Genomic DNA, 25,308 nt, shown 5'->3' with positions numbered 1-25,308 from the left:
TGTGGGCAAGGGCAGTAGTGTGGATTCAGAGAATAAATTGCTGGCGATACCAGTTGCATCCCAATGACCCTGTTCACTCTGGTTAGCCCTGCTGCACCCGCTATCATGCCGCGGAGTGGGACCATGGGAGCGTAGGGGGCAGCAGTTCGAGCACATGTCTGTGCTTACTCCCAGAGAAGTAGCAGGCAGCAGGCACAAGGGGGGACAGCGACCCCTCCTATGTGGTTAATGGAACACCGCTGGATTTGTCCGTGATAATGGAGGAGCCTATGGGACAGACAAGATCCCCGTCTGTTGGGGCTGATAATAAACCACTGTACTTGGGGATGAGAAGACTGGGCCTACTGGGATCTATCTGGACAGCCTTTAGAATGGAATAGAATGTGTTGGCCATTGGCAGAAACTGCTTTTCATTGTTCAAGTCACGCTTAATGACACATTACATTCCGTTTTTGACATTATTTTGTGGTTTTGGGGTGGAGGGTGGACAAGCGTGGGCTGTGACCACCTACTTTGTGGCAAGGGGACAGTGCCCTTGTAACCCAGCAGCAGAGGGAACAGTGCTCAATTGTGGGAGGGCAGGCTTGATGAACAGGCACGGAGGCTTAAGTATAGGTTGAAAAGAAGTTTTATTAACAAAAGTAGCAGATGTAGGTTGTTGTGATATAGTTATTGGATGCTTTTCCTCTTCATCCGATGTATCCCCTGAACTTGAATGGTCTGACGTAGATTAAGGTGTTGTCCTGCTTTCGGGTTGTCCTTGACCGTGGTGTTCACCCCGGAAGCTCATAGGGGGATAAAGAAATGAAAAAGGAGCCGTCAGAATGGTATGGCACTGTTTTAAAGGTGTATTACCATCACCACACCTTGGTGCACTAGGTTTGTTTAAGGTGCCTCAAGAATAGTTCCAACAGGCAAGGATAAGGTAAGGGCAAGGATAAAGAAAGGAAGAGGAAGAACGGAAAAATATAGGTGTATAAATTCCTTGTGTATAAATTAAAGGTCCGTGCTCAACTGGAAAAAGAAATGGTGCACACACACTTTCAATCCGACGGTAAGTGTTCTTTACCTATGGCGTATTTGGTCACAAAAGGGTTACCACTATATTTATCCCTCTGTTATATGCTTCTGTCCGGATTTCCACCCACTCTTTTCCTACCCTTTCCCGGCTACTCCCGAGACACTGACACTAACCTGGCTCCGCCATAACTCTCCTGAGTCACGGCCGCTCCCCAGCCACCTCCGGACACCACCAGTCTTCGGACCAGGTTTCTTCACCGTCCTCCATATTCTCCGATGTCCAGGTCTTCTCTGTATCGGGTCCCGCGTATTCTCTTTGCAAACCAGGTCCTGCGTCTTCTCTCTGCCAACCGGGTCCCGCGTCTTCTTCTTTCCTCAAGCCGGGTCCCGCGTCTTCTTTCCGTTGGTCGGGTCCCGCGTCTTCGTACTTCAAACCGGGTCCTGCGTCTTCCTTCCTGGTTTTCTTCCTTCCGCCTTCTTCCTGCTCTCCGTCACGGTTGTTCCGCTCTTCTATTATTGGTCCCGAGTGTCCACTTCCGGGTCGCGAAGGCGGGACTTCCGGGTTGTTCCGATCGCGTCCCTGTGGAAACAGAGGAGAGGAATCTGGAGCTTGTGGTCTTGGAGATTGGTAAGGAACCTCGCTCCACTCAGGTGCTTTCTCAAACCAATGTATTAGAAAGCTAGGCACAGTTGTGAGATAACTGCATAAAGTGGCATTTCAGAAAGCCACCTTTGACTGTGGTGATCCCAACCAGGAGTGTAACACAGGCTCCTGCCGCCCCCCACATCCACATTTGTAAAGCGCGAACAATCACCCATAAGGGTCTCTAGGCGCTGGGGGCTGTCGGGAAGATTAAGCAAGCTATTGCCCAAAGTCACATGGTGCCGGGCTAATCTGCCGCTGGCGCCGAGGATCAAACCGTGATCCCCAGATTCCAGCATCAGTCGCCCTGGCCGCGGCGCCACACCTCTCCCTCTCCCCCGGCAGTGCAAGTAGGCCCCCCACCCTACAGGGGTCCCCAACCCTACAGGGATCCCTTTTTCACCTAAAGGCCATAAATACCTGTGAGATAAAGGAGACTCAGGGACCCCTCATCACAGTGCAGAGTTTCTCTGCTGTTCCCAGTTCCTAGACTCTGCAGATGTGATGATCTGGGAAGGTGAGTACGCCATACGCCTGTGATTTGAAAACTGTACCACCGCTAGTGGCAGTCATATGAGTCCTAATTACAGCAATATTTCAGCTCACGACAGAAACACTCTTGCTCCCCCTCCCCACCCCCCATAACCTCTAGGAACCTCAGTGGACTTCTTTCCATGTTGACATTTGATTATGTAGCTCACCAGGGAAATCGTCCCATTTGCATGAACTCATGTAAATATGTGTTTGTGACCACGTTGTCCATACAATCACCAAGATGTACACTGCACTTCCGTGTCTAAGTACCAGGCTCCACTGTGTGTGCTGGTGGTGGGACCACAGATTGTACCACACTTCCGCCCTTCCTCTTCATTCACTGACTCAGATGCAGTCAGCGGTCAGACAGGTGACTGTCCCCCCCCCCCCAGTGCTCAGGGACGACACCTCCAATGTGCCCCAAGAACCTCTGTAGCATGAAGCCCCGCTTATCCTCTGAATCATGCATGTGCCTGTCACACGAGTATTAGGAGGCCGCCATGTTTTGAAGCCTCAATTAATAATTCAGATGACGAAAGCAGGCTTCCTTCCTGAGGTGCAACCAGCCGTGAAGGCTGCTTAAGAGTTCGCCCAAGAGTAATACTCACCAGAGCCAACTAATTACTTGAGATTAAACTCCATTTTGGTCATATTTTTACCTATTATGTTTTTTTTCTAGGTTGCTTTTTTGGGTCGTCCTTCTGCTTTCCGTGTTTTTTTTTCGGCTCACTATTGCAATGATCGGAATTAGCTTTTGGGTCAACAAGCTGTACCCCCAGGCACGTGAAGGCACGCGAAGGCACGCAAAGGCACGCGAGGAGGGCACGCAAAGACATTGAGCCCGAGTCACAAAGCTATTAGGTGTGAAATGAGACCATTGTCAAATATACTTGAGGCTGTACAGAAAATGCGCATGTTATGGTGAAGGAGCAACATTTCCATCTGCGCATGCGCAAAATGTGTGTAGTACAGCACCCACAGACAAATGTGTAAATTGAATTACAGGTGACTCAGACACATTCATAAAGTTAGCAGGTGTTTTGTGCTTCTTTGGGCTTCCTCGGCCCGTCTTGGTGCAAACCACTCTGTTATGAAAGTATACGTCCTCGGTATATTCTGGCCATTTGTAGGCCATATGGACATATTTCCTGTCATCGATACCTGATTCAAACTGGTATAATTTTGCTTCAAAGAATGAGCAGAGGTATTTGGGGATTTTCTCCTTTGTGGATGAAAAATGTATTTGGATTGCCTGGATTGGACCTTCAAAGAACTCCCATTTCCATATTCAGATAAGGTCACTCTTCAACCAGCCATTTTGCTTCCATTTGCAGTGTGAGCTTGCTTAAATTGTGTGTGAAATAACTTTCTGAAACGCATTGATTTTGTTATGTGAGTATTTTGCTCATTTGGTTCATTTGGATGCAAGCAAATCCATGAGCTAGTATGAGAACATTGCGAGTTAAGCACATTTATGAAGGCCAATTCAACAAAATGCCAGTGTTAGCAGAAGTGACATCACTCTGTTTGACCCATCACCTCACGACTTCTCAGAAAGAGACCTGCCATAACCTTTGACCTTGATTATATCAAAGGAAGTGATGTCACGTGGCCTCTGACTGTTGATTTTACAGAAAGTGCCAATACTGAAATTCTAAAACACACACAGAATTAAAGCATTAGTATCGAAAAAAAATATTGAAGCGGCTAAAAATCTACTTCGTTACCACCCATATATGGACTAGGGTGCTCCCATGGGATGGCAGAGGTGCAAACTTGATAGACCAATAGCATGGCAACCACAGGCCAGCAGTACAGCCATCCCATACTGAAGCACAGCCTCAAATGTCCTAGCACAACCATCATTCGCTTAGGAGCAATCATAGCCTCAGCTGCCCAATGACAGCATCATACAAGCTTGTGTGCTGGCTCCCGCCATCTTACGACACCCAGGCTGCATGTGTGCACAGGTCATACAAAACAAAATCTCGAGGTCTCTGCTACTAACAATTGAGGGCCTGATTCACAATGGTAAGTTTACACTTTTGTGTAAGTTTACGATTGTTCGCTATTCACAAAGGCATTTGTTTATATGCCCAGTCTACCTCTGCGAATCAGGTCCTCAGTGTGTGCTCAGAATGAATGAATGAATGAATGAAGGGAGGAACCGGTGTGTCTGTTCTAGTGACATAATGCTTAGTCTGACAATTAATCCACGTAGCATAGTTATACAGTAAAATATTCTGAGAATTTTAATAGTTTGGTTTCATAAGTACTACAGATGTTTTGCATGTACAAAGCACATTCCACAAAATTCCAGTGGTGTAATGAGAGAAATGCTGAGCCTTTTCTCTCGGACTTAAAACTGTGACTGCATACCTCTGACACAGGTTTCTGCCGTCAGCATTCAACTTGCTGAGCTATTGTTCCAACCAAAAATTTCTACATATTTTACAGAATGCAGCCTGGAAAGCCTGCACAGAGATCTAAATGACAGATCCGATAGGACTAGACACAGGTTTTTACATTGCAGATAATATTATTATAGCCCGCTGTTTTCGAACAGGCTCGACCGAAACCCAAGTGCAATGGGCCAAAGGTGTCGACACCTAATTGTGGATTTCATTTTGAAGATGCCCTGAGGGACAGGCGTATTGGAGTGGCATTTGCTCAACCATGACAAGAATATTAGATGTAGATATGCCAACAATGCCACTGGTGGCCCTACTGGGCTATGCCAAGAAATCCCAAAGACAGTCAGAAGTCTGGCTAGCCATTCCACTAGTCCTAGCTAAAGGAAGAGTAGCCATGTTACGGATGCAGAGTCCAACTCCAAAGAAGCGCGCTGGATTAGAGATGTGGTCATGTGTGATGAAGGTGCGGAGGGCATTGTTATGCCCCAACCCACAAATCTCGTACCCTGGATATCATTGACCTTCTGATGGATTACCTGACCAAAATAGAAAAGCAAGAGGTTAGTAGGGGATTAAGGTGTGATATAGTGTTACGCATCGGAACTTGTACCCCTCGCCAATAATACACTGGCTCAATGCAATTTGGCTTTCGGATTAGGCATAATTACAGATTTATCCTACGCATAACGTTATGCACTGTTTTCTTTCTGCCTGACTTTGGTGGTACTGGGCAATGAACACTACAGCAATTATACTCACCATTGTGTTTAACGCTGCTTTTATTCGACTGCCCATGTGAATGTGTTTTTATTCTTTTCTTGTTTTTTCACTTTGTATTGGTATGTTGGTTACTGTTGTAACACTTCTGAATTACAAATAAAAAAGACAAGCTGTTCAGCGCTTTTTTCTAGTACATTAACATGAATCAACCAGTCCGTTATGATCCTTAGCTGGACACCTTTCAGTGGCTGATTGCTAATAGACTGACACTAATTAAGTGAAACGTTTGCACATACCTATTGTTAATTTATGTTCAAATAAAATTTAGCGAACGTTATAGCAAGTTCATCAGGAATTTACTAAGCATGTTTGAGGTTACAGAAGAGGACTGTGGTTGTAATTTTTTTTTTCTACAACGAATGTTGGCAAAAACTTTGAGATGGTTCTTCTTTCTTCCAGATGAGTGGCAAAAACGGTGGGTTGAATCAAAGCATAAATCAGATTATGGTAAATTTCGACTCACTTCAGGAAAATTCTTTGGAGATGAAGAAAAGGATAAAGGTAAGCCAATATCTTCAATAATTGCATACTTACATTTGAATATGTGCATCTTTATATTCTTTGTTCTAAAAAAGTGAGGTATATGTGGAGGCACAGCAGCTTAGTTTTAGCAGTTTAAAGAGGGAGACAGAGAGAGTAAATCTAAAAGCACATTTACAGCAATCACAAAGTCTAATGAACTATTGTAGAGTTAACAGTCCAGCATTTATACACATCAGAGGTACTATTTTTTGGCGTACTCTTCGATACTGCCCAGTGACACCACCCAGAACAGCCTAAGTTGGTGTTCGTTCAAAAATATTGACCGTTAAGTTCTCCATATTTATTTATGTATCTAGAAACAGTGGTTCCAACCGGTCTATACTCTGTCGTGTGCAACAAGCGGTTTATAATACTTGACCAGCGGTCTTCAATGGTAGAGTTGTTTTCCACAAGCCGGTGCGTACCCTTCGACCTGCAAGCCAGGCTTTGATTGACAGAGGGTGAATAAAAAAATTTCGAATGGGAGGGCTGCTCCTTGTTTGGCGCCTTATACTCTTCCTCTTTATTTACGCTTGACTTTTCGCAGGCTGCTTAGAATGTTACTATTCCCTTATTTGATTTTGTACTTAGAGTACATGAAGTTAGGCTGGATGGCTGTCTAGCGCCGGTATATCCTTCAGGGATGTATATGCGCTTTATAAATGCTATAAATAAATAAATAAATCAGCGTGCAAACATTTTACGTATTTGTATTTTGGATGACGCAGCTAAACCAACCTTTTTAATATCTTAATATTGATGCCAGGAAATCAAGTTGGTTAAGTTAGACAGTGCTGATTCCTAGTGCACCATGTGCTCTTGGTTCCCTTGTCCTCACTGGTTGTTTGCTCAGTCTCTGGACATTGTTGTACGTAAAGCATCAAAGATCAAAAATGCATTTCATGTAAGTGACCGGGGCTTCGTTTTATGTTGGTGGGAGATGTTTTACCAGAATTGTTTTGTGGTTCTTTTTGTGGTTCGAAAAGAAGTATTGTTTAAGGTTACGTTCCCAAGTCCATGATTACAGTTGACCAAATTAATTCCAATACGTGCAGAGACTGCGGTTTGCTGAGGTGCTGGAACTGTAAGGTTGGTGGAAGAGACATCCAGCTATTTGTGGCAGATGCCCCAGTGAGAGAGAAAGATATCATCAGGAATATACATTTTTGTCAATTTCATTAAAATAGTCACATACCAAAATCAAGAGTATGACAGTACTGGCAATTCCATTCCAAATTCAAAAGAAAAATCCTTCATGAGTAATGGAATAGCTTTGTCAGTATACATCAGCCAAAGAAAAAAAAACGTATTTTCTCATTACACATAGCAGCAGAATAATGATTTTCTGTGTTAAAGAAAGACATTCTTTTTTTTGATAGTAAATTTTCATTAATTTTTTTTAACAACAAACAAATTCATTAGTTGCTGTTCAATAATCATCCGAAAAGCATGACAGTGCAGACAGTCGACAGAGAAAAGGGCGATACATCGGGTTATATCATGGCAGTCCATACAGTGAGCATAATTGCATATGTAGTAAAAGATAAGACAGGCAGATCATCAGGGTGGAAGCATATTGAACCATTTCCCCCACACTTTACTGAATACGGCAGGGCACCCCCGGGCTTTAAATAGGGCCTCCTCCTGGGTCCCACATCAGTCCACTCCTCTCCTCCAACCTTTTACAGTAGGCGCCTTCGTCTGGGACCAATGCGCCGGTATATCTCTCTTGGCCACCGCCAGAGCTGTCCCCAACAGGCGTTTGTCCGCCCTAGAGCCATCCACGCCATCAAACACCCCCAACAGCAAACGTAGCGGGTCACGTAGCGGGTCATGTGGAACTTCCCATCCTAGTGCCTGCGTGAGCTCCTGCTCCACCCGCCCCCCCCGGCTGGGGCGGTGGCACACCGTGCACATGCTGGAGAGGGTTTCAATTCGGGGTGAGATAAGCCGCATGCAGGTAATAAAGTTGGACTAGACGCAGCTTGGAGGATGTGGTCAGGGTCTTAGGCGCCATAAGAGCATCTCTCCAGTCTGCCTCCTCTAGGGGGCCCAGCCTGCCCTCCCAGCGAGCCCTGAGCCGATCTAGGGAAGGAGGACGATAGATACGGGACACTCTCCTCCTCCCCAGATCTTCCATCATCACCTGAGCCTCCAGCTGGCTGAACTCTGGAAGGGAGGCAGGTGGCGAGACATGTGTGTGGAGGGTGTGTCTGATTTGTAGGTATTTATAGTGTTGGGAGTGTGGAAGGGCATGGCGCTGTTGCAGGTCTGTGAAGGAGCGAACGTGGTCTCCCACCCAGACATCCATGAGCACTGATATTCCGATGAGGTCCCACCGGCGAAACCCCTGCAGAGACGAGACCTCCTGCATCCAGGACCTGTGCCAAAGTGGCGTCTGCCGAGTGAATTTCCGATCCCACTGCACGTGGGGAAGAGCCACATGCCAGGCCAGAAACACCGTCCTGGTGACCGAGGGCAGGGCCTGTGGCACTGGGCTACCATATAAAAACGCCTGTATCCGCGGGAAGTCCGACATGCTGAGTTCCACGCGGTATGCCGGGTCAGACCAGCCGCTCGCATACCAATCCTGGATGACAATGAGCTTCGTGGCCAGGTAGTAGCGATGGAGATTGGTCACCCCCATACCGTCATCAAAGGGGGGAATACGACAATGCGCCAGAGATAAGCGTGATCTCGCCCCTCCCCAGAGAAACCGGGTGAGGACATCGTCCAGCTCGCGGAACCAACTACCCGGGAGGTGGATAGTAGTGTTTTGCAGTATGTAAAGAAAATGGGGGAGGACCATCATTTTGAAGAGTTCACTCCTACCCAGGGGGTTAAGGGAGAGGGTCTGCCACCTCTTGAGATCCACCCTCATCAGGACGACCAGAGGCATAACATTCAAAGCCCATTCGAGTTCTAGCAGAAGAGCTATCCAAACACCAAGGTATTTGACAGAGTGTCTCCTAAAGGGGATATCGGACTGCCAGTCATAGCAGTCTCTGGAGGGTTGTAGGGGGACCAACGTTGACTTTGCCGGGTTGAGGCGGAATCCTGAGACCCTCTCAAAAGCAGCAAGAGCCGTCAGGCACCTGGGGCCCGAGCTATCCGGGTCTGCCAAATAAAGCAGAACATCGTCAGCATATAGGGCTATCTTATCCACCTGGTTCGAATCCCAGGCCCATCCACGAATAAGCGTGTCTTGTCGGATGAGGGCCGCCAGGGGTTCCATCGCCAGCGGAAATAAGAGGGGCGAGAGCGGACACCCCTGACGCGTATCCCGTCGGATCGGAAATGCCTCAGAAAGCTCCCCATTAATGAGTACTCGGGCTCTGGGATTAGTGTATAGCACTCTGATCAGATGGCGGAACGAGGGACCGAAACCCATCCTGTCCAGCACATCTTGCAGGTAATCCCAATTCACCGTATCAAACGCCTTCTCGAAGTCTAAGAAGAGCAATGTCAAGTACGGGGTTAAGCGCTCTCAGTGGGCCAGAGCCAGGAGGAGCCGACAAATGCAGTGGCGAGTACCCCTAGCAGGCATGAACCCACATTGGTTGTGGTGAACAAGGTCCTGCAGGAGGCGTCGGAGTCTCTGAGCCAAGACGGTGGCGAAGAACTTGACCTCCGTATTGATCAGTGAGATCGGACGGTAGTCCGCACAGTTCAGGGAGCGAGGCTGCGTCTTCGAAATAACCACTATTGTGGCGACATCCGACTTGGGCGGGAATGACCTTGTCTCCACCACATGGTGGAAAAGAGCCACCAAATGGGGGTCTAAAATATCCCGAAAGGCCGCATAGTACTCCTGCGGGTACGCATCGGGACCAGGCGTCTTCCCGGGGTGCAAGAGCGAGACAGCGTCCTGGATTTCCTCCAAGGTGAAGGGGCAGTCCCAGGCTTCTGCAGTCTCTTGAGGGAGACGCGGCAGTCGGGTACCAGTCCTGTCCAACAAGGCAGCCAGCAAAGCGCCCGGGGAACAAACGGTGTAGAGGGATGCGTAGTAAGCAGCAAAGGATGGCTGAGGATGTCACTTGAAGGGCCCCGGTGTCCGAGTGGACCTCGGGAATAATACGGTTGACTCCGGAATAGGACACAAGGTTGTGGAGGAGCTTGCCATTCTTGTCACCTCACCCATAAATACGGGCCACCGACGAACGCCAAAGCATCTTCGCAGATTCCAACTCCTGACCAAGTGACTCCACCATCGCAGGGTCCTGCAAGAACCAGGCATTTAGCCTCCAAGTCGTTCTCGGGCCCATCAGAGGGAATCCGAGACGGAGGGAGATGGGAGAGTGGTCCGAGATCCCCCTGGGCAGTATTGCGGCCCCAGAAACTAGCTGGCAGTCTGTGGCTGGCATCAGAAGAAGGTCGATTCGGCAGTGATTATGATGGGCTGCTGACGTGTGGGTGTATTGTTTCCCATGGGGGTGCCAAACCCGGCACACGTTACAAAGATCAAGGGCTGAGGACCAGCCAGAAAGGAGCTTCACGGAGACCACACGGGCGTCAGATGGGGTCCCCGTCGTATCGCGCAGGGGCTACAGAACGGCGTTAAAGTCCCCTCCCACCACCATAAGACCCTGCGGGAGAGAGGAGATCACTTGTGTAAGGTGGCGAAGTGTTGGAGGCAGAAGTGGGGAGGGAATGAAAAGACATAGGAGGCTCAAGGGGTGCCCCTCAATGGTTCCCGTGACGTCCACGTAGCGGCCCTGCGCATCAGTCTCAGCAGTAGTTAGGGTAAAGGGGAGCCCTTTCCTAAGAAAAGTCGCCACTCCCCGGAAGCCCCGTGTAAAACCAGAGTGCCAGACCCTGTCAAACCCATAGCGAGCTAGGAAATTGCATTGTGTACCCAGGAGATGCGTCTCTTGGAGAAAGAGAATGTCCGGCACGTGGCAGTGAGCAGCGCGGAGGACAGCCGTATGTTTAATTTGGTCCAAGAGGCCATTAACATTCCAGGAGAGGATGTGGATAGGTCTAGTGAGAGTGTAGGTCATCTAAGGGAATGGACTGCGGAGGGGCGGATAACTGCCTGGGACCCTACCCACCCAGAGGGAAACTCCCACCCGAACCTGAGCTCAGAAGCGGAGCCATGGAAGGTGGCGAGCTGCACTTCAACTGTAGAAACCAAGGAAGGAGGGAATTCGACCATCAACAGAAGCCCCCGATGGCGGCCCGAAGGCTGCCAAAAATAACAAACTGAGGAAAGATGAGAGCTAAGTGTCAACTGTGAGTTAGTCAGGGATACATAAGTACCAAGAAGAACTGCAACCAGCGGCCCGCAGGCAGCTAAACAAAACAAACTTTCGAGGAACAATGGTCCCCCGCCCCTCCTAACCCCCCCAACTCCCCCCACCCTACACTTCTAAAGTGGAAGCATCTGTCGCCCAAAACCCCAATTACTAACTACATCACAGAAAGGTGATTCGCTACTCTAAAACGGTTAGCAAAGAATCAGTCAGGAGCATGGCTGAGTCGGACCCCCCTCCATGTATACGGATGCATGCCCACAGTAGAAAAGCATGGAGTGGATAACCAAAAAGTCACAAGATGGTTCAAATCTAGGCTGGCAGTGAGAAGATAAACCCTGGCCGGCTCTTCCAGTGGAGCCAAGTGAGAGCCCCCTTCACGGGGTCAGAGATAGGCCCGCCAGTACAGGTTTGAAGGATGAAGTGCAGCACACAACTTGGAACAGTGATCACACCCCCTCCTCCCCACCAGAGCCTCGGATCACAGGGCTTCCAGACAGGTTCGAGTCCGACATGGACCTCCGTCGGGTAACATCTGCTCGGGGGGCGCTACCCATGTCGATAGGGGAGGACCCCAGGGTGGGGGAGGGGGCCCTCTGGCTTGAGGTCTGAATCGGGGAGCGCCGGGACCGTGCCCCCGGGGACCGAGAGCTCCCCCCCGGCGGTTGCCCCGCCGTGTGGATCCAGTGCGGTGCCGCTGCGCCTTTGGCAACTCCTGGCTGGGCCATCGGTTTTAGGGCAGGGGAGGGGGGGGCACCAGTTAGGAGGGGCGCTCCTCCGTAAGCCAGGTCCAAGCCGCCTGTGGAGTGTCAAAAAAGAAGGCTTTGTCCTGAAAGAACACTTTAAGGCGGGTCGGAAAGAGGAGCCCGTATCGGAGGCCCATAGCCCTGAGTTTCTGCTTGACCTCGTCGTAGGACCAGCGTTGTGTCTGCACCTCGCTAGAGTAGTCCGGGAAGACCATGATTCTGAAATTTTGGAGGTGCACTGGACCTTGCACCCTGGCAGCCTCCAGATTCATATCCCTGTCCCGGAAGTTGAAGAGTCGAAGGATAATGGGGCGAGCGGGAGCTCCAGGAGGGAGTTTAGGAGCGAGGGAGCGGTGAGCTCGTTCCACTGAGAACCAGGAGGAGAGTTTCTCTTTGGTGACCCAGGACCGGATCCACGCCTCGATGAAGGTGTCAGTGCGCCCCTTCTCCACCCCCTCCGGAAAACCTAGGAGGCACAGGTTGTTCCTCCGGGCCCTATTTTCTGCGTCCTCTGCCCTGTGATGTAGCTCCGCGGTCTGTGTCTGCAGGTGGGCCACCTGGGATTTAAGAGCTCCCATGTCATCCCCCACCGTGGACAGACGGGACTCCGCCTCTAATACGGGCCGCGTCATTGCGGAGATCTTGCCGGTTCAGTGCCACATCAACTCTCACTTCACCAATACTGGTTTCCACCGAGGCCTGCAATGCACTGATCGCTTGCAGGATAGTGGAGAGGTCCCCTCCGGTCGCCCCAGGCGCCACCGCAGACCCAACCGCTGGGTCGCGATCAGGCTTGGTGAATTGGTCCATCGTCGTTTGGGTTGAGGGGGCCGTGACCTGAGAAGCGCGGGTTTTGCCCATGGTTCTGAAGAGGCAGGTGGAGGTGCCCGATTGGGGGGGGAGGGGAGGGGACGCAGCAGCGCCTATGCCGCAGCACCGCCGCCCGGTTTGGTGGCCGATCCTTCTTCCCCCCCCTCGCGATGGAGGGAGGTGTCCGGTCAGCGCGGTAGCACTCCTCGACAAGAGAGTGGCGGTCCGCGAAGCGTTCTCAGTGGGCCCAAGACCCCAGGTCCCCCCCACAGGCCCCAATCTCAGGATTTCGGCCCTCCAGACGGGAAGATGGGGGGCAGGCACCCCCTCGCGCCACCCGACACAGTAGCCTATCTGCCCCCGCCAAGTCTCAGCCCCCCCTCACAGCCCGCAGTTGATGGGGGGGAGAGAGGAGACCCTCTAATCCGCAGGTTTAGGTAGGCCAAAGGTCCTGACAGGCCTCTAGAACCAGGCACTCCCCCTCTCTGGTATCAAGGTGGGTAAAGGGGGGGTGGCCCACCTCACCGCAGGTCCTGCTGTCCGCAGCTACTCGCCTCCAGTGTGGGAAAGTCCTGAATGGCACTGGTGGTCTCCCTATCGCCGTTGTGGGCCCCCAGCGCTTCCAACACCCCTCACCCCAAATGGCGGGGGGCGCAACAGTCACTGCCGGTCCGATGGGGAGGGGCGCCCCAGTGGGGAACACATGCAGAGGCCCAGTGGGGCCCACACAGGAAACAGGACAAGTCCGGGCCTCAAGACCGGCCCGACCGGCCCGCCCGCCCCACAACGCACAGGCCTTAAGCCTCCCCCAGTCACAGTCTCGGCAGCACCGCGGCCCGACACGACCGCCGAAGGGTGTTGGAGGGGGGGGAGAGAGGGCCCAGACAGCAAACCCCACACCTCCTCACCTCCTCTGGATCTTCGCGTAGGCCGCACCTCACCTCAGGCATCTCCACCACCACCTCGGCGGGCACTTCACCCGGGGCTCGGCAGCCAGCCACTTCAGGGGTGCCCAGGTCCGAATTCGCTCCTTCAGGATGCCGCGGCGCAGCAAGTGGAGAGCGCCGCACCCGGCTCCACCTGGCAGCAACCCCCTTGTAATATCCTATCATTCCCTATGTGATGCCTTTATACCATCTTTAGAATGTTCATAGATGCTGCAGTCAGAATGTTAGTACTCTGACTGCAGGGTGACAGTTTGGATGGGCTGAGCACCTGGATAGGAGCTCCTGGTGGGGTCTCCGTGGCGTCTCCCTATGGTCTCCATCTGACCTTTTTATTGAATTATCTCTACTTCTCAATAAACCTACTTGGGAACTACCTACAAGCGTGGACTACGTTATTACATCGTTTTGGCGACGAGATTTAAAGAACCCTCTTTTGTCACCTCTTCAAGCTCTACAAGCAAACTACAAGCAAATTACTGGAGAAAATTTTCTGAAACTTAAATCAAGACACCCCAACTGGCTTCTTGACCCCACCAGTGACCTGCCATCGGTCGCCCACAACAGCCTGCCAGTTATTCTAGTGTCTGGTGAGTTCATTCCCTGTCAAGCCTTCTAACATCCTTATTTGAAGCCCTGCATCTGTCTGTTTGCTACATCAGTGCCAGTCTTTGGGGCTCTGGTGCAACGTTTTTCTTCTAGAGAGTTATTATCTAACAGTGTGCAGTTACTACACAATTGGAATTCATACCCAAAGGATGTGTGAACATTCAGTGTGCTGTTCCTGCTTTACGTTAATACACTGATTTGTGTTGTTATGAGTACGACTTTCACCATCAGCCTTTTGTTACCATTGACTTTGGGTTTGGTGCCATCATTATGGCAGTTAAACCGCTGCCAGTTGCCATTTGAACTTTATCACATCGGACTTGCACAGCCTAAATCTCGTTTTTTTTAAGTGATAAACAGAAGATATACGACACAAAAAAAAACATTGTTTGCGTTTGGCAGTGAAAGTGAAGACATTTGAATTAAAAAGCAGAAAGTGTTCTACCTACAAGTTTAGTCTTGTTTAAGGATGTCTCCGTGTGCTTGTTCTCGAAGTGCTCCGTGGAAGTTCGTTGGAACCGGAGCTGTTCATCGGTCTGCTGCTTGTGGAGACTGATGACGCAGCAGAATCCAGCAAAGGGATTCGGCGATCTGTCTGCGTCATCAGTCATTCTGGAACCTGATTGAGCACTCCTCAGCACTGAAAGATGCGTGCTTGAAGCTTGTCTGCACATCAGAGTTGTGTCTGTTTTCCTTCACAGTGCAGAGGCGATGTGGAGAAGCGACGTTACGTATGGCAACCGCAAATTTCTGTCAACCACGTTGCTTCCGATCAAGATAGATAATTTACGGAAGTTTATGGTGGTTTTGCAGCATATTTCTGTTAACGGCGGTATTTCCTGGTAAGAGAAGACATTTTTGGAAACGCTCGACTGAGTCTGGCTGACATCCATTAAGACGCTTTGCAGCTAAGAAAAAGAGTTGATGTAAAGAGCGAGTTGATGTAAAGAGTCACATCCTTCGTGCATCTATTTTGGCTATTGTTTTATCCCTTTATTTAGATTGTACTGCCATCTAGTGACCTGTTGCCAAATTGTACTATTTTATTCTAATATGTCACTTACTTTAACTTTATTTTTTGGCAATTCTACACCTGTTCAGTTCATGTTTAGTATCTTTTATACTTTATGTCGTGTTTTGGTGTTGTTTGGGCACATTTATGGTTTGAGTAGTAGTGTATGGGAGCTGGTCTCCTTACTCTAAATTATCTTCAGTGTTGGGTGGTGCGCACACTCATTCACTGGTCCCCTTTATATGTGCCTAATCTTTGTTGTCTATGCTTTTCACAATGTGGCTTTTATTCTTCTTGGCAGTTGTTTTGTTGTAGCAGTGACTTAAAAATTAGTTGCACTTTTATCAAAATAATTAATTAGTTTCCAACCTTTATATCATTACAGCTGAGTGTTTTAAAAAATGTAACTGTATTTGCTTAGAGTTGACAGTTTTCGATATACAGACTCTTTCTGTGTTGCGTAGGGTTTACTACAACATTTTGTTTCCCTGTGTTTTTCTAAGGATTATTATCCTTTAGTTCCCAACAGCACCACATTAGTTGTCCTCACATGGACCCCATTAAGTTTGTTGGTGCATTTTGTTATGCTTGGGATACTTTCCCTTGACATTATTGTAATGGGTTCCTACTCATACTTTATTTTGTATTTCTTTTCCTGTTTAGGAGTTGTTTTAGGGTGCAATTCCCTTTGTGTGACATGGGTTCCCACCCATACTCTGTCTTTTCGGTCCAATTTGAAGGGATTTATGAAAAGTTTAAAGTTTCTAATATCTCTTTTCACGAGTTCTCTAATTTTTGCTAGTTTTTTAGCATTTCATTAAGTGCACAATGTGGCTTTCCACACAGTTTAGTATTTATTCTTACATTGCCAGTAAGTTCTGTTCCTATTTTGGTGCACTTTGTTTTTTTCATTAAGAGATTTTGCCTAATTATCATATTTAGCTTATGTTCTAGTTACATTTTAGTGCCTTCATGCATTTTAGCTAAATATGTTCTATTTTCATTGTATTTTATTAACTTTTCTCACTATTTCCATTGCATTACTGATTTGTATTTTGTTTATGGTTAATAGTGTTTTGATGAGGTTCTCCTAATTTGTTCCTCATCTTCTTTTCTGTTTTCCTCTTCTTTCTCTGCTTTTCTGTGTTCTATAATTTCCATTTCTCTTCGTTCTCCATTCATTCCTGTTCTGGCCAGTAGGTATGCGTTGGAGTTGTGTTTCGTATTTTCCTCTTTTCTGTTCTTTTCTGCCGTTGTGTGAGAAGGGAGGATGGTCTGTATGTTTGGTTCTATTCTCCTATTTGCTTCTTTTCCTTTTTCTGGATTTCTATTTCTGGCTTGTTCCTATTCCTACTTCTGGATTGTTTCTTTTCCTATTTCGTTAATTCTTTCTTTCTTGTGCTCTCTTTTCTTGATTTCATTCTCTGCTTCTAAAATGATGTTTCTATCTGTTAAAATTTTATATAAGAAAGGGGGATATGTAATATCCTATCATTCCCTATGTGATGCCTTTATACCATCTTTAGAATGTTCATAGATGCTGCAGTCAGAATGTTAGTACTCTGACTGCAGAGTGACAGTTTGGATGGGCTGAGCACCTGGATAGGAGCTCCTGGTGGGGTCTCCGTGGCGTCTCCTTATGGTCTCCATCTGACCTTTTTATTGAATTATCTCTACTTCTCAATAAACCTACTTGGGAACTACCTACAAGCGTGGACTACGTTATTACACCCCTCTGGGTACCGCTTCCGCCAGGGGAGCCTCAGGCGCCGATCCACTCCAAGAGCTCCGCCGATATGTTCCGGAGCCAGCCCTCTAGTTCCACGGGCACCGGGGCGGGAGGCCGCCTTACGAGTCTGGGCCGCAGTTCAGCTCTCCGCCCCCAGCACAGTCCGCCGCCGTCAGCGGAGCACAGGTGAGCAGGGCGGAAAGGGGATAGCCGGGGCATCTTGCAAGGGAGCCAGACCTCAGGAGCGGGCAGCGTAGGGGGCCGCCATCTTATAGCAGCGAGGCCGCTCGGAGCAGAGGGCCAGTATGAGCAGCACCGGCTCCGGGCAAGGCCCTCGAGGGGTCAGGGCGACGCGAGCAGGATGTAGAGGTCGTCCCCTAGACTCTGGGACGTCGATGGCCAAGATCAGTGGGCTGATGCAAGGCGGATGACGGAGGGGGTCGGGAGCATTCTTAGAGTGTGACCGCCATCTTGACGCCTCAAGCCACGCCCCCACCAAAGAAAGACATTCTTTTTTTTTTTTTTCATCATCACAAACCCATAGTATCACACAGAAACACAACAAAAAAGCACAACCATGACAACACCTCGATACCACTCAGGGAACTAGATGTCAAAACTTAAGCAACATTAAAACAACCACCAATCAAATATCCAAATATCCAATATACTTTGACGCCTTCGTAGTCTCCTCTTTCTCTGATGGGAAACAGACCTTCACAACCTTTTCAACTTGAAACATGTTGTTTCTTGACGACCCACACCGAGCACGTCGCCCATAAAAATCAATCTTCATTTGATGTTTTAAAAACAATTGCACAACACTTTACACATCTGGTAGGGTACAGAGCATACTTTCTTTGTCAATTCCCACGAACTACAATTATAACATCCGTGCAAAGTCATCTATTCTAAACTACCATCATGAACCATCTCAACTTCGCCATGAAGACAGCTTACGCTTGTATTTTGCTCCTTTGCATCCAAAAGAGATAATACCCCTTTAATGTTTTTAATGGACTCTAGACCTCCTTAAACAGTAGTACAGACAATTGTTATTCTAATGCAATACACCTATAGTGTGGTAATAATGCTTTAATATTTCCTTAATACTTAGGCACCTGATCCACAGGTATAAAATAGTGCTCTTTAAACATTGCCCTCCCTCCCCCTCAACCAATTGCCTTCCTTGACAATAGCCTCTAAAGATAGCACCACGTTAAACACCTTTGACACTATGGCCACTATAACAAAATGAACCCCAAAACTAGAAACATCAATGCCTGTTAACTTCATTACCCTTTTCACCCTTGTTACTAAGGTGGGAGAGGCCACTGTATGATGGGGCCCCTTGATTGTTAGAAGTACTTGCCTTCTTCCCCTGAAACTCAGCTCCATGGTCAAATCATCATATATCTCAAGGCACCTGACCAAACTGGAAATAAATTAGGTTCTTCTGAAAATAACAAAATAAACCCCTTCAGCAAAAAGAAAACTTGCAGTGATGTCTAGTGCCCTCACATCAAATACTCTCTTGCAAGATACCTAACATAAAAGTATTGCCAACTTTTTCGACAACTGCTTGAAAGATTAAAACCGGTTGTCTGACCATTCTGAAATCAAACAGACAACCTGATCAACATGCCACTAGGAGGAGACCTTAAGTTGAGGTGGGATTGTTTGCTGGATGCATCTGAGCAATCTGCACAACACATGGTGTTCCCCAACCGGAACCCTGTCCACTTATGCATGTTCAACCGAAATGCCCCACAGTAAGCGTTCACTGATATTCATCATCAATGAATGAGGCCTCCAATTGGATCTTTCAGCAGATCCTTCCTCCACTGAAGGTGAATTTGAGAAACAGTACAGAGTTCCAGAAGATACAGAAGCCTTGATCCTCAGCCAGGTCATCACTCTCAAATTGATTCTCTTCCATCTAACTTGCCTGGGAATAATTGGAAATGATGAAAAGTATTATTTAGAAAATCCCTCGCCCACCCCAGAAGAGCACCCATACCACAGGTCTTTGGGTCAGGCCTCCTAGCGTAAAACCTCTTCATTTGTCTAGTCATCCTGGCCGTAAAGCAATCTGCCTGGCATTTTACCCAAATCTCCTACATTGTGTCCCAAAATGTTGTATCCAGCTTCTAGTTACTGCCACCCAACAAATTGCTCACTTTGCCACTGGATTCAAGCTTCTGAACTGGGGAGGCGGAGGTAGTTAAAGAATGATGATTGATTAAACCCAGATCAGTTGACTGGGGGTGAGTGCTTGCAATGTTCAATACTCCGTACATCAACCCCTTTGGTTTTGCTTTGTTCACCCAACAAATAATGGCAGTTCTAGTCCGCAGAGTTGTTCCTGTGACCCAGTAGGTACTCTGTCACCACAGAAATCTGCAGACAGGGGGAATATACCTAAATTCCTTTATCGCTCAACCAAGAACTTGGTTCTTGCACATTTCACCTCATTATGGAAATGTTATCCATCCAAAGACACTTCACCACAAATGAACCGGCAAATGATGTGCATCAACATTTTGCCCATGAACACTTTCTTCCATTTGACACATCTCTGCAAAGAGTCCCATTGGCCTTGATTGGCAGTGGTCTCTCTTCAGGTCTTCAGGTACCCATATTAGGCAGACATTAGTGAAGTTCTGTGCCAGTGTCTTGAGAAATAGGCACCATCTCTGCCTATGATAAAGTTGAAGTCCCATTTAATTATGAAGTAAAGACTTATCAAGTGTGTAGTTTCAAAGTAAAACTGAGTTTTTTCTAAAGAAGAAACTCCAGCCACCACAGCGCAACCTTCAGCTTTTCCCTTCCTTAACAGTTCCCCCTCTTTCAATAGTAACATTTTCATAAAGAACCTTTCATTGTACATGAGTGACTGAAAACTACAGACCTGAGAGAAAGGAATCTTCCAGAATAACCCTTTTCTTAGATGCTGGATATTCAATCTCTTTAATGTATAGGTACCAGAAAGATGGTTTTAATGGATGAAGAGAGCAGGCCCACTGTCTTGGTCAAACCTTTCAGGGAAATCTGCTTCTTCAACAGTGCCATTCTGATATGTCTTTTGATGGCATTCATTATATTTGTTGGGAGCTAAAAACGCACTTGTATTTAATCCACTGTGAACCCAAAACTCAGTGTTAGGGTCAGGGTGGCTAAGGAGAGATTTTTCACAATTGATAGTAAACCTTACATTTTGGAGAATGCTAATCACAATTGCTGCCTGTTGCACCAAACTTTCCTTCATTAGTAACATAAAAAGTCAAATTGTCCATATATATGTAACTAATTTTGCTACTAGTAAAGCCTTCACTAACTTCAGAAACTTGTAAAATAAAAACATCACAGAATGCGGCGCACCCAAACAGCAGTCTGGATAACTCTTAAATTTGACCAGGCATATGAATTAGAGAAACTTACATTGAGGCTTTCAAATGGCAACTGACAGGTAGATGCCCTTCTGACCCAGAACCAGAAAGCGTTTTTCTGGCTACAAATGCCCCCACAAATCTGAACTTTTTTTAAAACGAAAAGACGTCCACAGAGGAAATTCTGTGTCACTGGACCCACATCCTCATATCTATCTCCATCCGGAAACCCTTCTTTTATTGCACTGGGGGGGGGGGGGGTGCAGTTTGCATTATCAAGAGACAGCATTGTTTATTTATTTATTCACTTATATTTTTTTAAGACACACCACTGTTTACCTAATAGTTGAATCTGTAAGAAATGTAGTTATTGGTTGAGAGGGGTGGAAGCCCCAATCAAGCAACCATCACATTCCTTGTTAGGGTCAACCACAAAAGTCTCTAAATTAGCCTGTACTTAACCCTCTGGTAGCTTGGCACAAAAGCGGCAATGTGTAAAGTATAAAGCACACACACAGTAATACAGCGAAGACACAACACAAGAAACATCTCAACACAATTTAGAAAAATAGAGTACATTTATAATACAGCGAAGACACAACACAAGAAACATCTCAACACAATTTAGAAAAATAGAGTACATTTATAATACAGCGAAGACACAACACAAGAAACATCTTGACACAATTTAGAAAAATAGAGTACATTTTAATAAAAAGAATTATACCAGAACTACAAAAATCCAATCAGTAGAACCAGAGATATGCAATTTTTAAGGTTTTTGACAAATAGTGCCTAGGAGCACAAATCGCCACTTCTGGTCGTGCTAGACCAAGGGAAAGTCACAGTTTCAGGCTGACATCAACAGAACGTGGGTCAGATACAGGGTCCAGAAAAGTTCCTCTGAAAAGTTTACCTTCTGAGTCTGGTGCAAAGAGTTCTGTTCACAGTGGTGGAGGCCGCAAACAGCAGGTATAGTGTCCAGAATGATTGTCGCTGTAGTGTAAAGGGAAGGCTGGGTTTCACGCACTGTCGCTGCTGTAGCACGATGAGCAGGTTGGGCATTGCAGATGGTTGTTGCAGTAGCTTCATATTGGCGGTCACTGTTGGCTTTAATTGTTGTAGTGTGAAGTGCGAGTCTCTCATTGCCGGTTGACTCTGGGGGTTACTGCCGCACAAACAGCAGGTCTCACTGAGCTTCGCAAATGTGGTCATCATTGGTGGCAGGATCTGGCACGAATTAGCTCTTTGGCAGCAGTGAGTAGCCCAAACTTCAGGATTTTCACTTTTTCTAGCAGAGTAGTACACTCTGATGCCGGCCACAGGCCCAGGACCTGGGAAGGCACCTCTTGGGGATAAGGTACTTACTCCAGCAGAGGCCAGATGAGCATGTCCAGTTACATGTCCGGGCAGGCTTAGTTACAGAAGGTAAGCTGGGCTGTTGCAGGGAGCCCCTGAAGCTTGTTGTCCCCGCGAAGCGCACACAAGAGGTCAACCAACTGAACCTAGAGTTATGCTGGTAATCCCGGGACAAAGCTACACAGGTCCAGTCTTCCTTGTCAGACAGCAAGGCAGTCTTCAAGAATCAAGGAAGTTCTTTGGCAGAAGAACACTTGTTCTTCTGTAATGTCCACAGGTCCAGGATTGTTCTGTTGAGTGGCTCTGGAGGTCCAATATTTATATCTGGTGCTAGCCTTTGTGTGGAGGGACTCCCTAATCTACCCTCCACATCTGGTTCTGGAAAGTTCTTCCCCCTTCTCTTTTCAAAGCCCCAAACTGTCTAAGGGTGACAAAAGGTAGGCAGACCTGGTGTCAGATTCCTTTGTGGGTGCGGGAGGTACCTTTGAAGTATAAGTGAGGCTGGGAACAGCTCCTTCATCCAGCCATCCTGCCAGGATGGCCAATCCTGTCCACAGCTGGGCCGTCTTTGTCTCACTGCCTGGAAGCACTACCACAACCCCAACAGCAGAGCCATTCACATTTATGTGACCCAGGACACTGGCAGAAGGCGCTAATGGTTGGGACAAGAAAATGGCAACTTTCTTAATGTGCCATTTCCAGAATTATGACTTAAAATCCAACGGCACCATTAAAAGACAGTTTTAAATTGCATTTAATTATTTGAGTGTAAACAGCATATTTCTATCTGATTCCAATCCAAAATTAGCACTTCTTTAATGTAATAAGGTAACCCAGTGTTAGTCCATGGGAGAGATAGGATGTGCAGCAGTTAAAAACAGCTATAAAAGTTTTTCATTTCCAGGATATGTAAAACTTAAGCACACCTATTCTGTTTTAAAAAAAAAATACAATGCACCCATATAAGCTTTTTTGGGCCTAGCCTAGAGGCGACTTATATGTATTAAAAAGAAAGATTGAGGCCTAGTGAAAGGTTAATTTTGCCAGGTCGAAATAGCAGTTTAAAACTGCACTGCAGGCTTGAGGGACAGGCCAGAGACATGTTTTAAATGTCTATTGTAGTGGGTGGCACAATGGGTGGTGCAGGCCAGCTGGTAGCATTTAGTTTACAGGCTCTGGGCACTAGTAGTATCACTTTGCTAGGGACTTACAAGTAAATGACATCTGCCATCTAGACATAGTTCATTTTGACCATGGTAAAGTCAATAGGTCATCCAGTATCGTAATCAGTCGTTCGGACACGCTGCCCATAGAGATGTACAATTCTGCTCCGTGCGGCTCAGCCATTCCAAATGCCGTCCGGTTCCGAGTCCGGTTCCGAGTAGGATATTCCTAACGCCTAACTCTCATCGTAATCAGTCAGTCGGAAACTTTTCAGATTCGGTCGGAAAGACACGTTCCCGATCCGATTCGGACGCAGCAAATGCTGTTAGGAGGCCTTCCTAACCGCATTGTAATCGGGACCTTTGTGTTCAGATGTGCTCCTTGTGAAAGTGAAATAAGCCCTCATTTAAAGTGAAGTTAGCCAATAACTGAAGTGGGTTGACCCATTATCCCATGCTGTATGCTACAGTGGGTTTTATACCAATGTGAATGACACAACAATAGATGAATGGATGGAAAGGGTTGACTGAAAACCTATATATACACATATAATTTTTATGAAATAAAAAGGTCTTGGCTAAAGCCACACCTACAAATTTGTATCCTTTATCAATGTGACTCATGTCTTTTGATCCTTAAAGATCTCTAAGTTGCCTTTGACATAAGGAATCAAGCCTCCCTTCTGTAAATACCGAGCTGCGAATGGGGATGAATGGTATTGTCCTTAAGTGATTCTCATCATATCTGGAAACCAAGAGGCATTACATCATATTGATAAACATCTTTTCCAACCCTGTGTTTATGAATCGTGTTAGCCCACTGGGATCTATTCTCTCTCCCACCCTTTTAATATATACATGAAACCACTAGCCTCTGTCAGTAAGAGATTCATTATATCATTCCATTTCTATGCTGATGCCACCCAGCAACCCAGAAGACTTGAAACACATGACTATTGTACCTGAAGAAATCAAACCTGGATTTTGTGTCGCCACCTGAAACTTAACCTGATGAAAACAGAGATTCTCCAGATATCACCACCAAACTGTACTTTTTCGATACAAATATGCCTAAACTGGATTTCAGTACATAGTTGAAATTCCAAATATGCATCTTCCTCTCCTAAAAGCAGCTCTGCTTGCAGCTGCAAGGCTGGCCACTGGTACTAGAAATTTCAACCACATATCACTTATCTTCGGTTCATTGAAGCAGGTGCCCATTAAGGTGACAAGGATGTTTAAACTTGCATGTGTCAGGTACAAATGCTGTATTTCTAGAAACACCCCATACCTTGCCCCTAAACTGGCCATCTCCGGGGACAATGAATCCTTAGAAGCAGTGCCAACTTGCTTCTTGAAACACTAGGATTTATGAAAATAGAAATCTTAAAATAATCTTTGTTTCGCTTCGCGGATATGGAACTCCATTAGAACAATCCAGTCCTATGACACCCGCAAAAAAGTACTCAAGATCCTTCTTTTTACCAACATTTCTAAATGTAAACTGCTCTTGTGTATCACCTCTAATCTAAATCCAATTTAAAGAGATGTCATCAATGATGTCAGAACATGTCATAAGTGATGTCATATGTGAGGTCATAAGTAGTTTATGGCGGGCGCAAGTTATAGATAGCTCTGCTAACTATATCGGATGAATTTCTGTGTTTTTCTTAGTTCAAAACATTAATGTTGACACTGACAAATTCACCTAACTATAAGGCATGTGCAATGCCTTACATTAATCTTTGTTTTTTCAGTGAATATTCTAAGGGTTTTTCTAAACGAAAACCAATACTTTTTTTACACCTAACCTGTTACTTTAACTTTTGTTTTTTTCATTGAATTTCAATTTTTTTTAACATAAAGTAATAAATAATGACCATATGGAAATGCAATCCCCGCCGTGAACAGCCTGCAGCCAGCCCAGCAGCCAACACCCCCCATACAGCTGACCCCACACGGGCTTTGGGGGTTGACCATAGGGCCTGGCCCTGGGGACCCCATCCCCCAGTGCCATTCATTAAAATTAAGGGGAGGGGGTTGCACTGTCCTCTCCCCAAGCCCTACTAGCACTCCCTAGGGCCACTCTTTAAGTTAAGGGGAGGAGGCACCAGGCCCGTTTCCTCCTCTGCTCCCACCAATCAAAAGCAAATACTGGATTCCCTGACTGCACCTCTGCAGGCAGGGAACCTGCTACATCCCAGAAGTGGGCACCCTGGGACATAGCTGCTGAGATGGGCCCCAGGGTGTGGGCTCCCCATGGCCAATAGTGGCACAAGAAGGGGGCCTGCGCAGGCCTCCCCCCCCCCATTTGCTGTATTTTTGGCCCCGGGATGGGCTAGAGTGAATATTCCAAGAGTTGAGGAGACACTATGAAAACAT

At 47.1% G+C, this 25,308-nt stretch overlaps 1 protein-coding gene across 1 annotated transcript in view; it reads left to right on the top strand.

Annotated features, from left to right (window-relative positions):
- The window catches only part of LOC147747197 (calreticulin-like), a 166,136-nt gene that overhangs the window by 24,288 nt on the left and 116,540 nt on the right, over positions 1 to 25,308 (top strand). Inside the window, exon 2 of the mRNA XM_086952424.1 lies at positions 5,791 to 5,892. Coding sequence (XP_086808550.1) covers positions 5,791 to 5,892 — 102 coding nt within the window. The remainder of the gene's footprint in view (positions 1 to 5,790; positions 5,893 to 25,308) is intronic.

Source organism: Lissotriton vulgaris, chromosome 1_1 (assembly GCF_964263255.1).
Source record: "Lissotriton vulgaris chromosome 1_1, aLisVul1.2, whole genome shotgun sequence".
Lineage (NCBI taxonomy): Eukaryota > Metazoa > Chordata > Amphibia > Caudata > Salamandridae > Lissotriton > Lissotriton vulgaris.
Note: the sequence above shows the minus strand (reverse complement) of the source record. Positions and strands in the feature narration are given on the sequence as shown.